We start from the raw sequence: 14,260 nt of genomic DNA, 5'->3' as shown, positions 1-14,260 counted from the left end.
CGCACGTGAAATCCGCATTTTAACGTAACTGTTCACTTTTTCCCCTCCCGCTCCGTGTCAACCTCCTCACTGCCCCCTGTGCTGTGGGACTAAAACTCTCCTCACCCAGCGCTGACCTGGGAGGGGAACGCAAGGCTGGCAACTGCGTCCTTGGCCTCTGCGACCAGAGGACTGGCGGCCGGGGGCCGGCAGGAGCCGGGTTAGGGCCCTAGGCAGGGAGTAGGTTCGGTGTGCTAACCCCGGTGTGTCCTTCCCTTCGGCCGCCAGCCGCCCCCAGGAACTGCCCCGCACATGCCTGGCCAGGCCAATACCCCGTGAGGCCCAGTGCCTGGGGCAGACCTACGGGGCCAGGGACCGTGTGAGGGAAGGGCCGAGCCCAGGAGCCCTGGGGGACACGGCCTGCAGGACTGCCCTGCGCAGCATGGGACAGCAGGCCCCGAGGGCCCACACCTTGCTCGGGATGTGGCTCTGCTCTAAGGGTGGGAGACACAAAACTCAGGGCACAAGCGTCAGGGGAAATGGGACGACCTTCCTTTTTGGAAAACAGCTGAGCAATGCAGCTTTCGGGAACACACTGTAAGTCTTCTGGGGCGTAACTTTACTTTAAAATAACTTCAAAGTTAAAAACACTGTAATAGGCCAAAGAACTGCTGTCCACCCTCCACCGCGATTCCCCAACTGCTGACACCTGCCAGCACTGCCATCCCCTCTCACAGACGCTGACACAGATGCGCGTGTGCACCTTGAGTCACGAGAGAAGACACAAAGCCCGCTCCTTCCTGAACACCTTCGTGATTTTACCAAGCAAACACATCCTTGCACTTCGTCACAACTAGTACAAAGCGAGGAGAGCGCCCTGGCAACTGTTACCTAAGAGCTGATCTCATTCCAATTTCATTAGCTGTCCCAACAATGCGCACTGTAGCATTTAAACCTCCAAGCCACCAAGGTCTAAGTGAGGGGGGCAATGGGGGCCCCGGGGGGCCACCAAGGGAGGGGAGGGGGGAGGCCTCCCATGGGGGTTGGAGCCGAGTGTGTTCACTTTTCTCGTCTACAACAGTCCCTAACCTCAGACACGCGTGAGCCTGGGGGAGAAGGTTGTGGCCAGGGCACAGAGACCAACACTCCATGTGGGGCCGACGCTGGCCTCGATGAGCTCAGGGGCAGCTGCAGGGACCTCAGAGGGCCCTGGACAGGGAAGCAGAGGAGAGCAAGGCCAGGACACGGGCGGCACGTCAACGGCATGACAAGCTGGTGCAGGCAGCCCGGGGTTGATCCTGGATGTGAGGAGGCCAGGCCCACGAGGACGGGGCGACTGAGGGTGATCAGTGTCCCCAGAAGAGGCCGGGCGGTAGGGATGGCGAGAGGCTGAGAGGCCGTGGCAGGGTCTTCCTGGACAGACGTCAGATGCGAGAGGCGCGGAGGCCGACAGGGCCGGCCATGGAGTGCTGCCTCCGCGGGCGCTGCGTGGACCAGAGCGGCAGGGCCCACACGGGGCTGAGGGCCAAAGGCCAGGCGTCCGGGTGGCCGGAGCTCCAAGGTCCGGACTGCAGGACAGCACACGCGGACCAAGGGCACAGTGAAAAGTCCTCACGAGGCCAAAGTGCACACAGGCAGGGTGATGCTGGCGAGAGGACACGCGGGGGCTTGGCTGCGGCGGATGCACCCCCAAGCCCGTGTGCTCTGGAGAAGAGCCTCCAGGCTGCAGGTTATGCTTGGAAAAGTCACACATTGCAAGAAGTTATGCTAATGACCACACCTATGCCTTCTAGCTGTGGAGGAACAGGAAAGTCGCCAAGGAAAAGACTGTCATTAAAGCCATGGACCTTCTGGGGCACGGGAAGGGCCCCTCTGTCAGCCACGAGGAGCAGCCATCCGAAGCTCGAGGGCCAGGGCAGGCGCCCACGTGCCCCAGCACAGCCACCGACACGCAGCCCCTCGCCCAACCCAGGAGCCAGCCCACGTCCCCCTGCCCTGCCCCTGCCCAATGACAAAACGGATGTGTGCAGGCTCTGGGCGCGGGCCGGCGTCCCCACCACAGAAGACCACGCCAGCCACAGCACCCCACAGCCTCGGCTACGATGGGGAACACCTCCATCTGGTTGGCCGGGTAAGAAATGTTACCCCTGGGGCAGTGCGGGGGTGCTCAGCGGTTTACCGCCGCCTTCAGCCCAGGGCCTGATCCTGGGGTCCTGGGATTGAGTCCCGCGTCGGGCTCCCTGCATGGAGCCTGCTTCTCCCTCTGCCTGTGTCTCTGCCTCTCTCTCTCTCTGTGTCTCTCATGAATAAATAAAGTCTTAAAAAAAAAAAAAAAAAAGAAATATTACCCTTAAAAATAAAAATCAGTTATTTTACCAGGAAAGATGGCTTTCTTCAGGAAAGCAAATCTATGGGCTAAGCAATCTGTAAAAAAGTCACAGACCACTCCCAAAAACAAAAGCCGTTATTTTGCGGAGCACGGGAGAAAGTTGGCAGGGGCCACTGTGCATGGAAGCCTGCACACGGGTGTCTAGGGTGATGGGGTGATGGGGGCTTCTCCATGGCCAACGGGCAGGACACGCAGCCACATCCTTCCCTGTGGCTCGGGACCCTTGCCGCTGACGCTGCTCCTGCAGCATCTGCAGGTGATGGCTCCTGCCGTCGGGCACCAGAGCTCCCCCGCCTGGGCCCCTGACTCCGCCTGGGCCAGATGTCTCCCGATTAATGTCCGTGGGAGTCCACAAGGGACACCTGGAGTCCCTTCACCTGCCCAACCACTGCCTGGAACAACGTGCTGCTCTAAGGGCCTCTGCTCTCTCGAGGCTGCATCCAGAGCTCCTGCTCCTGTGGTCCCCACCCTCTCTATCCTGCCCCCCGCCGCCCTCTGCTGACCGTCAAACAACGGACGCGGCTGTGTCCCTGTAGAGGCCAAGAAGCTCCTCACACCCCAGATAAGTACACGAGAGCTTCTTGTCACACTGGACCCCAGAAACAAAGCCCAGGCGGGTGAGGACCTCTGGCTGACCTCTGGCTCCCCATCTGCACTGACCCCCCTGGCCTGGCCGTCGACCAGCCTGGGCTGATCCTGTGGATGCGTGAACGGCGCACGGAGCAGGGGCTCATTTGACCTTCCCCCAAAGGCAACACTGGCTTCTCTCAGGACACACAGGACCTCCTGCTCTCACTGAATGGTCACTGAGGGCCAGGCCCAACGCTCGGCACAGTGCCTGCCAAAGCTCTTAGCCCCCCTCCAGGGGCTGGTCAACCGAGGCAGGAAGCCTGTGGGGCCGCAGCACCGTCCATGCCTCACAGGAAGGCCAGGCTCTCGCTGCCATGCCACTGCCTTTCTTGGCTCTACCTTCATGCTGACTTGGCCAGGACCTTCCAGAACCTGAAGACTCCTCGCCTTCCTCCATTCTGGAACATTCCCCCACTGACACTTGTTGCTCTTGACTCTTCCTGATTCTCCCCATGCCACATTCTGAGAAGCCTTTCCAGGTCTGTATTCCAACCTCTCATTTTCTATTCTGGTTTTAATGAACACTCACTCTGGTTAACTTATTGAATAAAAAATTGTTTTTGAGGGATGCCTGGGTGGCTCAGTGGGTTAAGCATCTGCCTTCGGGTCAAGTATGATCCTGGGGTCCTGGGATCCAGCCTCACACTGGGCTCCCTGCTCAGTGGGGAGCCTGTGTCTCCCTCCTCCTCTGCTGCTCCCCCTGCTTGTGCTCTCTCCCTCTCTGAAATAAATAAATAAATTAATTAATTAATCAAATAAATAAACAAACAAACAAACAAAATTTTTTAAGGAGAGAATCAAGACAATGTGGTAATGTGGTCCTGGCACAAAAATAGACACATAGATCAATGGAACAGAATAGAGAACCCAGACACAGGCCCTCAACTCTATGGTCAACTAATATTCACCAAAACAGGAGAGACTATCCACTGGAAAAGGGACCATCTCGTCAATAAATGGTGCTGGGAACATTGGACAGCCACGTGCAGAAGAATGAAACTAGACCATTCTCTTACACCAGACACAACGATAAACTCAAAATGAATGAAAGATCTAAGTGTGAGACAAGAATCCATCAAAATCCTAGAGGAGAACACAGGCAACACCCTTTTTGAACTTGGCCACAGCAACTTCTCGCAAGATACACCCATGAGGGCAAGGGAAACAAAAGCAAAAATGAACTATTGTGGCTTCATCAAGATAAGAAGCTTCTGCACAGCAAAAGAAACACTCAACAAAACTCAAAGACAACCTACAGAATGGGAGAAGGTATTTGCAAATGACGTATCAGATACAGGGCTAGTAGCCAAGATCTATAAAGAAGGCATTAAACTCAACAGCAAAGAAACAAACAATCCAATCATAAAGTGGGCCAAAGACACAAACAGAAATCTCTCAGAGGAAGACCTAGACATGGCCAACAAGCACGTGAGAACATGCTCCGCATCACTGGCCATCAGGGAAATACAAATCAAAACCACAATGAGATCCCACCTCACACCAATGAGAATGGGGAAAATTAACAAGGCAGGAAACCACAAATGTTGGAGAGGATGTGGAGAAAGGGGAACCCTCTTACACTGTTGGTGGGAATGTGAACTGGTGCAGCCACTCTGGAAAACTGTGTGGAGGTTCCTCAAAGAGTTAAAAATAGACCTGCCCTACGACCCAGCAATTGCACTGCTGGGGATTCACCCCAAAGATACAGATGGAATGAAACGCCAGGATGCCAGCACCCCGATGTTTATAGCATCAGTGTCCACAATAGCCACACTGTGGAAGGAGCCTCGGTGTCCATCGACAGATGATGGATAAAGAAGCTGTGGTCTATGTATACAATGGAATATTCCTCAGCCATCAGAAACAACAAATAACCCACCATTTGCTTCAATGTGGATGGACCTGGAGGGTATTATGCTGAGTGAAATAAGTCAGGCGGAGAAGGACAAACATCATATGGTCTCACTCATATCATATGGGGAATATAAGAAATAGTGAAAGGGACTATAGGGGAAAGGAGGGAAACTGAGTGGGAAAAACTAGAGGGAGATAAACCACGAGAGGCTCCTAACTCTGGGAAACACACAAAGGGTTGCAGAAGGGGAGGCGGGCAGGGGGTAGGGTGACTGGGTGACAGGATAAGCACTGGGGGTTATACTATACGTTGGTAAATGGAGTTTAAATTAAAAAAAAAAAAAGTATGTTAAAAAAGGAGGATTACAAATTAGCATCCCTAAACCCCCTTTGGGGTTGGAGATGGGGGTCCGGTGTCTCAGTGTTCAACATGTCTCCAGAGAAAAATCTCATAGATCCCTTTTCCTTCTATCAACTCAGTTATTTAATGAAAGAGAGTGAGGAGGTTTGACAGTGGAAACACTCATCTCTTCTAGACTCCTCTAAGAAATCTTCATCCTTGGTCCTCAGGCACCTTCCTCTGGAGTGGAATCTTGCGCGTATCTTTTGAAATTTCCTTCTAAAAACTTGTTAAGTGTATAAAATAAGATGTCTCTCTGTGCCTTTCTGTAACTCACAAAATCAGAAAGAATGTTCCCCCCAAAAATGCTAAGGTTTTGCTGAGTTTTATGTTTTCTTTTACTCTTTTTTTTTTTAATTGGAGTTCAATTTGCTACTTTTACTCTTAAATATGAAACATTTCTGGAATTATCTGGTTTTCTCTTTTCACCACTATAAATTATGTGACTGCTTTCTCTTGAAAATAAAAATAGGACATAAAAGTGTGAAAAAAAAATTTTAAGATTTTATTTATGAGAGACACAGAGAGAGAGAGAGAAAGAGAGAGGCACAGAGACACAGGCAGAGGGAGAAGCAGGCTCCATGCAGGGAGCCCGACTCAGGACTGGATCCCGGGACTCCAGGGTCAGGCCCCGGGCCAAAGACGGCACTAAACCACTGAGCCACCCGGGCTGCCCTGAAAAAAAATGTAAATAGAAAAAAAGAGAAGTTGTTGCAGAAACGTTGCAAGAGCTCCAGCAAGAACATTTCCCAAATTGAGAGCAAGTTGCCTCCTCGATGTCCCGTCCCAGAAGCGGGGGCAGGCATCCTACCAGGGGTCCTCCTGACACAGGCCCCATGCCGCCGGACCTCCTCTCGCACTGAGGCCTGAGGTACTGAGCCAGGCTGTTTGTCTGACTCCTGTCTCCCCGGTGACTCCAGAAAACTGAAAGCCAGTTCCTGTGTAGGATGGCCCTCACCCTGGGCTACTGTCCTGGGGACATCCCCACAGCCCCCACGGCCCCCACAGGCAACACCCATCTGACGGACCACACGAAGTCGCTTGTTCCCACCGGGAGCAGGTACTGCCCGGGGGCTACCCTGGGTGGCGTCAGTGCCCCGTTCCTCCGCACGCTCCACCTTGGTTTCGCCAGATAACAGGCACAGATTTCTCCTCCATCGCCACGGACTCTGACGCCCAGCAGCCTGGGCCTGGGGGGAGGGGAGCCTCCACGTGGCTCCTTGTCCTCTCACCCGCTTCCTCTGGGGGACTTGGCTCCCCTCCTGCTCCCCCTGCCCAGACCCAGCTCTGAGTCTACATGTCCACGGAGCAGAGCCAAGGGAGGCAGGCACCTGCCTGGGGCTCCCTCAGAGGTCGCTGGTGCACACACACACGTGCAACACACACGCGCACCCACGCTCCCCGCAGCATCTTCCGCTCCTCTCCCAGTAGACACGTCAGTGCCTGGGCCGTGCCGAGTCAGCTGGGAGGCGACAAAATGCCAGGCGGCCCTCTTCTCAAAGTCAGAACAAAGCCACATCCTTTGTTCTCACCATCACCTACCTCTCTTCTTGCTTCAAAACTAAAGTGATCTGAAGGAGCTCAAAGGTCCCTTGAACCAAGGGATCCTGGCTGAAGATGGGCGTGCACTGACCCTGCACGCACGGGCTCTTCCTGCACAGACCGCAAACAGGCGGCCACCTGAGGCCGCAAGCGAGCCCTCCTCCTCTGCCCTGAGAAGTCCCTCGTGTCCAGCCAGGGTGCCAACGTGAGCAGAGCGACTCTGTAGATAGACAGGCTGCCCGGCCGGCTCTGGGCAGCCCCCAGCGCCCACGGTCGGGAGCACCCCTGGCACCTTGGTGTTGTCACCCTAAGGGGTGAAGCCGAGGCAGCTCCCACAGAAAGTGCCACAGTAACGTGGCCAGGCCCGGGGGTGCCGGGTATCAATGGAGCCGTAGTCAGGAGGCCCAGGCAGGGGCTGGCGACAGGCTCACAGCCGCTCTCCCGCCTCGAGGAGAAGCTCCTCACTTACCAGGATGGGGCCAGACTGCCCAGCAGGTGCCGTGGCCGGCCCTCCCGCTCCTGAAGGGACTGGACAGGCTGGGCCTACGGGCCACCCGCGCGACCGCAGGCTGTGCCTAGACGTGAGCTGAGCTCACAGGAAGCCAGGCGGAGTAGGAGCAGGGATGGGCCTGGTGTGAGAGGGCTGGAGGGCTCACATGGGAAGGAGGGCTGCACAGCCGGAACTTACAGGAATGTGAGGTAGAGGCACCCGCCCGTTGACCTGGACACTCTCCTGCATCTCCCGGCGGTGCTGCTTGCGGATCCTGTACGGTGGGATTCCATCCCTGTCCAGGAGAGAGCGAGCCTGGCGTGAGTGCAAACAGAACAGCTCAACACGACTCCGCTGTGCTGGCTCGACCTGGAGTAGAGTCGGCTGTTTTCTACAGCTTCACAGCGAAGAACGGTTTTTCCATTTGTTTAAAATATTTATTTTTTAAAGATGTATTTGAAAGAGAGAGAGAGAGAGAGCACACACGAGTCACACTAACGTCAGTGGGAGGAGGGGCAGAGGGATAGACAGAATCCTTGAGCACAAAACCCGACTTGGGGCTCAACCACAGGACCCCGGGATTACGTCCTGAGCTGAAGGCAGATGCTCGCCGCTGAGCCCCCAGACGCCCCCGTTTTTAAGGCGGGGGAGGGATACAGGACAGAGACCGTACATGGGCGTGAAACCGACAATGTTTACTACCAGTTCTTTGCCGAAAACGTGCAGCGATCTGTGCTTTACTGCCCAGGTGGGCTGCCGTGTGCCTACCCGGGAGGGGCGCTCCAAGGGGGCCAGGAACAGGGGCCCCCAAATGACAGACCCCGTTGGAAGAGATTTCCAAGGTTCTGACTTGCTCTGCTACCTTCCACGGTGAACTGCTGAATGAGCATAACCTCCCTGTGCACAAATCTGTTGCCCTGACACGTGTTTCAGTGATGAGCCCTTTCGAAGATCATCACGAACACAGGAATCGAGTTCTGTATTGTCTTTACCACGACTGTGCACTCACTCCGGGCTGAATGCCCTGCTGCACATGCGCCATCCCTGGAACTCCTTGTGCTCCCCTGCTACGTGAAGGGCCTCTGGAAGCTCAGCGGTTCACAGGAGCCAACAGGACGGACAACGCCCACCAGAGGAGGACGCCTGGTCGGTGGCTTTCCCAGGCCCGTCTCCTCCTCACCCAAGGACTCCCAGGTGGGCTCCCGGCTCTGACGGCGGGAACGGATGCGTCTAGGCCGTCTGGCTGTTGGAAGGCCTCGGCCTCCGTGTTCCCCAGGGGCTGCAGTCAAGATCTGCGACCCGGCCTCTCTCCCAAGCACAGCCCCAGGGTGGCGGCTGGGCAACAGTGCTGCTCTCACTTGACAGCAGGGGTCAACCACGCAGCCACAATTCTGACCTCACCTCATTAACTGCTGTGCAGCCTAGTGAAGCTGCCACCTGCCGCCCAAGGTGCCCAGGATGTCCTGGCCCCGCCTCACACCCAGCAGCTCAGTGGCTGTGTCGGCAGGCAGGGAAGTAATGTTCTCCCCCTAAAATCACATGTCTCAGGGGTTCCATCCAGGGGGAGAGGGTGTACTTTGGGTCAGAGTGAGGGAGGAAGAATCCAGGACAGCCCATCTCTCCTGTCACTGCCTCAGTGTCCCTGGCTGTCAGGGCACCGGCTGGTGTGCAGTGTGACTGGCTCAGCAGCCTGGCAGGGGCACCCAAGGGGGCAGGTGTCAAGGAACAGGTGAGTCAAATGCATTTAAAACATCTTTACATGGGATCCCTGGGTGGCGCAGCGGTTTGGCGCCTGCCTTTGGCCCAGGGCGCGATCCTGGAGACCCGGGATCGAATCCCACGTCGGGCTCCCGGAGCATGGAGCCTGCTTCTCCCTCTGCCTGTGTCTCTGCCTCTCTCTCTATCTCTCTGTGACTATCATAAATAAATAAAAATTAAAAAAAAAAAAAAAAAAAAAACATCTTTACATGCCCCTGGAGTTCCATTCCAGTGTCCAGGGCCACCAAATTTTTGTTTCTCATATGCTTTGACCAGGAATTTAAACATTCCACATGCCTCTATGGATTAGACACTGTCCTTAGACACCCGTGCACAAAGTGCAGTGAGCCACCGTCTCTACTGTGTGGTTGGCATGCTGAGGGCAGCTGTGCCCGCTATAAGATAATTTAGATGAAACCCACAATCCTACTTTTTGCCTGATATATATTTAAATATTTTACATTCCAAATCAACTATTCCTGTATTTCTGAATCTTAGTGTAAACCAAGATAGAGTTACCAGGAAAAAAATATTTTTAAAATTTTATTTTATTTTATTTTGTTTTTTTAAAGATTTTATTTATTTATGCATGAGACACACACAGAGAGAGGCAGAGACACAAGCAGAGGGAGAAGCAGGCTCCCTGAGGGGAGCCCGAAGTGGGACTCGATCCCGGGACCCCGGGGTCACGCCCTAAGCCAAAGGCAGGCACTCAATGGCTGAGCCACCCAGGCGTCCCATATTTTAAAAATTTCAGATCTTTCATTTAGGAACCATATGTCATTTTCTGTGAAAGAATTAAGAGACTTTTCAAGAAAAAGTGTGCGGACAAATGGATTTTCACTGTAGTAATCAGTTTCAGGGAAGAGAAAACCCAATGCTACAAATGCACAATCCCGAACTGTCACCTGCTGGTGGGGGTTGTGGCAGGTACTGCTGAAAACACAGCCATTTCAAATAAGAAGTTGCTAAACACGTCAACATTTTACCTGAAAAAAAGGGTAACGAATGAGAAAAACCACACAAAGAAGTTCAACCTGAAGGGACGGGTCCAGCTTGGGCCCAAAGAGGAAAAGAAGGTACCCCAGATGCGCAGCGACAGGGGGCGTACTGCTGTGGCTGGGAAAGGGCCTGTCTGGCGGCGGGAAGAACACGGGAACACAGGCAGAGACGAGGCACCGACTGTGAAAACCCCACAGGAAGTGGGACCACAATTTTATGATGTCTTCTCTACAGAAGGTTTAGTGACCCTTCCTTTTTTATTTAATCCTGATTGTCAGGATCCCTGGGTGGTGCAGCAGTTTAGCGCCTGCCTTTGGCCTAGGGCGCGATCCTGGAGACCCAGGATCGAATCCCACGTCAGGCTCCCGGTACATGGAGCCTGCTTCTCCCTCTGCCTATGTCTCTGCCTCTCTCTGTGTGTGACTATCATAAATAAATAAAAATTTTAAAAAAAGAAAAAAAAATCCTGATTGTCCACGGTTTTTCCCATGAGGAAGCAAGCTGGCTGGGGAAGAAAGCCACCCCCCCCCGCCCCGCCCCACAGGCAGCCAGCTGACAGCGGCTGCTCCCACCCCTTCGCAGTCCTGGCCCTCGGCCCCCAGCCAGTCTCGGAGTGGGGGTGGGGGACACCGCACACCTGCTCGGGCCCTGGCCAGGGACCTCCCGGCAGCGGCAGTCAGATGGTGAATGGCACCCAGACTGAAAACGGGGTGAATGTGACATTCGCGGGCAGCCAGGACCACGAATGACCTTGGCAGGCTGGCTGGGTAAGGCCCTGATATAACGACACAGTGTCTTACATCAAACTCGTGATGTGCGTTTGGGTCCCCAAAAGCCACCTGTCAAAGCAAAGGAGAGTGTCAGAAAATAGGTACTTTCCCATCAAGAGGACGATGGAAGAGTTAGGTGAACTGTCACCCCTGGGGGACACGAGGCTCCAGGTGGCTCTGGATGGTTCCCACGGCCTCTGGGCACGTGCGGCCCTGCGCTATCCCTGCACAGGACCGGCCCTACCAGTGCCCTCGGCTCTTGCCTCCCCATGTCCTACACAGAGTATGTGACAGGAACAAAATTTCAAACGACAGAAGGGCACGGAGCACAAGGCACCTGTGCACAGCAGGGCCTGGCCGGGGGCCGCCTGCCCACCCTGCTCGGCCACCCATCTGTATGGTGAGCCCCCTGACGGCTCCCCCCCGTTCCAAGGTGCCAGCAGCCGTGCCCTCAGAGACAAGCAGCTGCTGCAAGTTCCGGATCCTTAATGACGCAGCCCGGCTGTGCTGGTGGGGGTGCAGGGGGCACGCGACGCGGTGGGCACGGCCCATGTCCAAGGGGGGACTCACACGCTGCTGTCGGTGAGAGACAGGCTGTCGGCATCACTGGACAGGCTCTGCTGCTCGCTGTCATTGGCGCTGGTGGCCGGGGCGAGGGCGTAGCCGGAGCTGACGTAGTAGGGATGCACAGGCTCCCGCCAGGACCCACACCTGCCAAGAGGAACACACGTCAGTGGCGGCCGAAGGCAGAGCCATGGAGCCCCCCGATCACGGCGCACATCCCGCACCTTCGAGGTCTACCCGGGCGGTGGGCGACACCCCAATCTGCTGGCCGCTCAGCCTGCGGCAGCCCCAACAGAGACCCAGGCAGGACGTGCCTGCGGGTGGGGGGCACGGGTCCGCCTGTCGCCGCCAAGCCTTACCACAGCGCGCCCCGGTTCTTGTCGTGCCCCTGGGAGCCCACAGGCTGGCATCCGGGCCGTCTACACCCCGTCCTCACCTGGGATCCGCTCACCCCTTCCGTCCACTTTCCACTGGGAGGCTCACGGCTTTGCCAGAGTTTATCAAAACCTCTAGTCTTACTATGAACGGCCAGTGACACAGGCGGAAAATACTTTCTCCCTAAATGTCACTTTTCTTTCCGACTTTTTGTTGGTTTTGGTCGCACAAAGGTTTTCACGTCTACGAAACCAGACTTACCAACCTCTTCCTTCAGATTTTCTGCTATCTTAGAAAGCAGGCCTTCCTCGTCATAACCTTCAAAATACATTTTTATTTTTCCTCAAATGATCCAATAGTTTTTTTTTTTCATTTAGAATTTCACTTGAAACGGTCGCTATATAACCCACCTCACTTCCTTGCATCAAGATGGAGAGTCGGCACAAATCCTGAATGAATCCACCTTATCCTGAACAGCTTTATTTTTTATTTATTTTTTTAAAAGATTTTATTTATTCATGAGAGACAGAGAGAGAGAGAGAGAGAGAGAGAGAGAGAGAGGCAGAGACACAGGCAGAGGGAGAAGCAGGCTCCATGCAGGGAGCCCGACGTGGGACTCGATCCTGGGTCTCCAGGATCAGGCTCTGGGCTGAGGGTGGCGCTAAACCGCTGTGCCATCGGGGCTTCCCTCCTGAACAACTTTTTTTTTTTTTTTTTTTTAAAGATTTTATTTATTTATTCATGAGACACAGAGAGAGAGAGAGAGGCAGAGACACAGGCAGACTCCATGGACGGAGCCCGATGTGGGATTAGATCCGGGGACCCTGGGGTCACGCCCTGGGCGGAAGGCAGGCGCTAAACAGCTGAGCCACCCGAGCTGCCTTTTTTTTTTTTTTTTTTTAAAGACTCCTGAACAACTTTAAACGCCAGGCCCCGTCCTCCGTCCACGTGCCTCTACTTCTGCAGGCTGCGCTGCTGTCTGGGCGCCGCCCCGCCCGTCACCGCCGTGTCCCTGCCGTGTCCCTGCCGTGTCCCTGCCGAGTGCCCTGACGCCTCCACTGCCCAAATACTGTGCTCACATAGCGACATACAGGCGTTCGGGAAGGGGACAGATACAGCAAGGCTGTCTGAGGCTACGACAAGACGGGGCCCGCCAAGCCTTCCTGGTGGCCGGGACACAACCCACCTGGGTTCCAGCCTCACCTGTGATGAGAGCACTGCTGCCAACAGGACCCGGACACTTGTCACATTGTGAACGGCCTGCGCCAAGCACGAGGACCTGGGAAGAGTCACTGCATCACTCAGACTCCAGTTACTTCTAAGGTAACAGACAACCATGACCCAATGCAGAGAACGTTCTGGAAGCCCCAATTCAAACCATGCACACACTGAGGAAAAGGTGCTCGAGCAAGACTCGGGCCCAGACACCTCTGTATCCTGAACGCCCATCACATAGAACGTGTAGGGCCGGGGTGGTCCAGGCAGTGCAGCTGGAGAGGGGCCAACTCCCCCAGGGGGTCTTGGCGTCCACGGTCTCAGGAAGCGCGGCACGACGAGTGCCAGCCAGGTGACCCCTCATTCCAGCCAGTGAGGCGCAGCAGGGGACGGTCACCCGCCAGCTCCACGGTCCCACCCACACAGGGGTCCTGTCCCACCCACACCCGGCCTCCTGACCCACCCTGCAGCCGAGGGCTCCCTGGGGACACTCGCAAGTTCCAGCTGAATAAGGGCAGCGGCTTAGGAACGGGGCCATCCAGAGGCCCGCAGGAAGGGACGGGGACGTGGACAGAGACACGGCCAGCTGGTCCCCAGCCCCGCGTGGTTACACCTCCTCATCTAGGTTATGTCTGACATGAAGTGACAAACTGAGGGCAGCCGGCCACAGCAAAATTCTTTAAGTATCACAAAATTTTACTTTTATTTTTTAAAGTAAGCTCTAGGCCCAAAGTGGGGCCTGAACTCACGAGCCAGAGATCAAGGGCCACACGCTCTACCTAGGGAGCCTGCAGGCGCCCTCGATAAAAAAATATCATATTTATGGGCAGCCCCGGTGGTGCAGTGGTTTAGTGCTGCCTGCAGCCCAGGGCCTGATCCTGGAGACCCGGGATCGAGTCCCACGTCGGGCTCCCTGCATGGAGCCTGCTTCTGCCTCTGCCTGTGTCTCTGCCTCTCTGTGTGTCTCATGAATAAATAAAATCTAAAAAATAAAAATAAAAAATAAGACAAACACGGTGTCTGCGTTTCCTGCAACTGCAGGATGAGCAGAGTGCGCCACGCGTGGGCTCCAGGCTCAGATGACAGGAGCCAGCGCAGCAGAGCACAGCGGCCAGGAGGATGGAGGACCCGTTACCCGCTCGGACGTCTGCTCAGCGGGGCGGCCCTCAGGACGAAGCTGCCAGTGTGGAGCCTTGGCTGCTGGCCACGACCGCGAGGGCGAAGGTCACGGGTGGCAACCTGCGTCCCCACAAGACAGCCGCGGACGGGGAGCGTGTGCACATGCATGGGCA

General features: G+C 55.4%; 1 protein-coding gene across 9 annotated transcripts in view; it reads right to left on the bottom strand.

The window, feature by feature from the left end:
- Positions 1-14,260, bottom strand: part of AXIN1 (axin 1) — a 59,195-nt gene that overhangs the window by 12,632 nt on the left and 32,303 nt on the right. For 6 of the 9 annotated variants that reach the window (XM_041747940.1, XM_041747939.1, XM_041747938.1 and 3 more), the window contains exons 3-5: positions 11,385-11,525; positions 10,845-10,883; positions 7,483-7,579 (exon numbers count right to left, since the gene is read on the bottom strand). In XM_041747940.1, the coding sequence (XP_041603874.1) occupies positions 7,483-7,579; positions 10,845-10,883; positions 11,385-11,525 (277 nt within the window). The remainder of the gene's footprint in view (positions 1-7,482; positions 7,580-10,844; positions 10,884-11,384; positions 11,526-14,260) is intronic. The other 3 variants (XM_041747942.1, XM_041747944.1, XM_041747948.1) reach the window with 1 other exon arrangement.

The sequence above is a fragment of the Vulpes lagopus genome, chromosome 3, assembly GCF_018345385.1.
Source record: "Vulpes lagopus strain Blue_001 chromosome 3, ASM1834538v1, whole genome shotgun sequence".
NCBI lineage: Eukaryota > Metazoa > Chordata > Mammalia > Carnivora > Canidae > Vulpes > Vulpes lagopus.
This window is presented reverse-complemented; position numbering and strand designations above follow the sequence as displayed.